The following is a 2,823-nucleotide window of genomic DNA, read 5'->3' as shown; positions in this document are numbered from 1 at the left end:
GTGTAGACGGATGGTCAGGAGGATCAGCTGTGCACTAAATCGTCCCTGTTTTTTCAAGTCTCAACAAAACTTCCAGTGTGCAGTCTGTTTGCTTTTTACCTCCTCGGGGCTAAAGGTTTTTTTGGCACGTTTGAGTCGCACAAAGATGCGACTCTTCAGGGCTGACACAACATCGTAAATCTCAGTCACACACGGCGTGGAACGAGGCGGACAAGACACCGTCTCTCCTGGTCCTGGTCCTGGTCCTGGTCCGGACCCTCCGCCGCGTCCGCGCCACTGTACGGGAAAAAGTCTCCTCCGCCGCTTGATCCGAACACGGAACCGTAAAGGAACCATAGTTGAAATGACTTTTAAAAGTTCTGGGTTGAGACCAGGTGACTGTTCGCGGTGATCGTGCGTCGCTGCTGTTGGCCAAACGGACGAGTTTCCGCGCGTCCTGACGCGCGTTTTTTCTTTTCTTTTTTTTTTTTTTGGTGTTGCGCTTCACTGCCATCGACCGGTGGCTTAAATTCTCCCACAAAACTCCTGGTTTTGACAAAGAAGACTCGTCATTTCAACAGAACTTTGCGAGTGACGAGTGACCGAGAAAAAAAGAAGAAGAAGCAGTGAAGAGGAAAAAGTTTCCCCACTTGAGGGCGAAGTCAGACTTTTTGAGACGAAAGTTTTTTTGGGGAAGTTCAGCAACTCCGTGTTGAAGGACATGCAGACATGGTGAGTTCTTATTTATTCTTATTTATCCCTTTTCTTTTTTACCTTACAGAGATATATGTTCTGTTCTGTGGTTCTGATCAGTGGAGAAAGTCACAGAATGACCACTTGTTGACAGCTGAGGTGAACATCATCACCCAAAACTTTTTTTTGTTCGCAAATAAATTAATATTATTCAAAAAAAAAAAAGTATTTAAACAATACAATGGTTTAAATCAACTGTAGGGACGTAAATATGTATAGTTTAAAACAAAACCGATATAATAATCATTAATGATAATGATCACAATCGTATTTATAACAATAATATTCATATTTTAACATATTTTCACCTTCAAGTTTAAATAAGGCCTTCTTCACTTGTTTATTATTTCACTTGTTTTTTGTTTTGAAAAGGCATCTTTGAGATTCTACAACTAACCTTAACACTAAAAGCTCTCATAAATACATTCACCAGTTCACTTAATAATGTATAGCTGCAGGTAATAAACTTCTCGTCACGTTTTGTGGTTTATTTTGGTAACATTAATACTCTTCACTCGTATCACAACACGAAGAATAAACTAAAATCTGGTTATTTCTTCATACAAGAGTTGACTTCTGGCTGAGGAACGTGGCTGCACTTAACATCACTACAAACCTGTCGTCACAACATTACCATAGATATACATGAGTGATGTGCAACAGTACGAAACTTTCCCACGTCAATCATTTAAGAAAAAAAAAAAAAACACTTATGGGACGATACATTTGGAAGGAACATGTTCTCACTGTTGATCCATTACTCAAATGGTGTTTGACTATAGCGTGTCCAGAAAGTGAAACCCAATGAGTTATACTATGTTTCAATCTTTTATAGTCCATTATAACAACAACTTGAAGTGGTTTATTAATTTATTTGTCAATACTACACAGTAGGAAGCGTCTTGGACAACTGTTCTAATTTAATAATAGTAAAAAGAAAACTTTATGTAACTATTTTATTAAGATGTTAAGTTTCCCGTCATTTTAAGAAGCAAGAAAATCATTTTTTTAACCATTACTTAAAGTCACGAACTTGACTTTTTTTGCTGATTTAAAAATGAGTTATTTTAGTATAATAATAGTAAAAAATAATAGTAAAAAAGAAAACTTTATGTAACAATTTTATTAAGATGTTAAGTTTCCCGTCATTTTAAGAAGTAAGAAAATCATTTTTTTAACCATTACTTAAAGTCACGAACTTGACTTTTTTTGCTGATTTAAAAATGAGTTATTTTAGTATAATAATAGTAAAAATAATAGTAAAAAAGAAAACTTTATGTAACAATTTTATTAAGATGTTAAGTTTCTAGTCATTTTAAGAAGGAATAAATACATTTTTTTTAACCATTACTTCAAGTCACGAACTTGACTTTTTTCCTGATTTAAAAACGAGTTATTATTTAAATCATAATAAATAATAATAGAGGAGATGATACAGTGCTGCTTCTGGAAAGAAAAGGCAAGGACGACACATAAAGCCACAGTTGTACGAGCACTGTTCTGGTTCCGCCTGAAGCTCCTCTACGTGAGGTTAAGGGGAAAAGTTAAAGTTGTCAGGAAAGGCTGCGGCGGGGTCGTGATTCCTCTGGGTCTCTGGGAATCATGGCGAGCGAGAGAGAGAGAGCGAGAGAGAGTGTACGTGTGGATCCGGGAGTCACTGGTTAGTCGGTTCAATAATCTACCGGACAGGTAGGCCCGACGACGCCGTCCTCCGAGAGCCCGCTAATGAAGTGAAGGGCTGCTTAGTGGTGCTCGGCTCTGACCCCGCCAACCCCTCCTGTCCCCCCTGCTGGCTTTCTCTGATTACTGCTCACACCCAGAACTCCTTCCTCTTCTTCCTCTTCTTCCTCCTCCTGAACCAGCCCTTCTCCACGTCCCCGTGGTTTACCGACGGTCCCGATCTGGTGCCATTTAATAGCGCTAATTGCGTATATATAACTTTTTTTTTTTTAAGTCCAACACTTCAAGATATAAGAAGACTATCTTTTTTTTTCAGTGTAAAGAATGTGTCTCCATGGTAGTAACTACCAGGAGCGATCTCTGATAGTTGTTCGCTGTCTGTAACCAGAACATTTTTTCATGTTTATTGAT

The 2,823-nt window shown here is 38.3% G+C and overlaps 1 protein-coding gene across 1 annotated transcript in view; it reads left to right on the top strand.

The window, feature by feature from the left end:
• The first annotated feature begins 381 nt into the window (after nucleotides 1-381).
• Nucleotides 382-2,823, top strand: part of bnc2 (basonuclin zinc finger protein 2) — a 167,575-nt gene continuing 165,133 nt past the window's right edge. The window contains exon 1 of the mRNA XM_087807350.1: nucleotides 382-711. Within this exon, the coding sequence (XP_087663476.1) occupies nucleotides 709-711 (3 nt within the window). The 5' untranslated portion in view covers nucleotides 382-708. The remainder of the gene's footprint in view (nucleotides 712-2,823) is intronic.

This window comes from Callionymus lyra, chromosome 1 (assembly GCF_982586985.1).
Source record: "Callionymus lyra chromosome 1, fCalLyr1.hap1.1, whole genome shotgun sequence".
Taxonomy (NCBI): Eukaryota; Metazoa; Chordata; class Actinopteri; order Syngnathiformes; family Callionymidae; genus Callionymus; species Callionymus lyra.
This window is presented reverse-complemented; position numbering and strand designations above follow the sequence as displayed.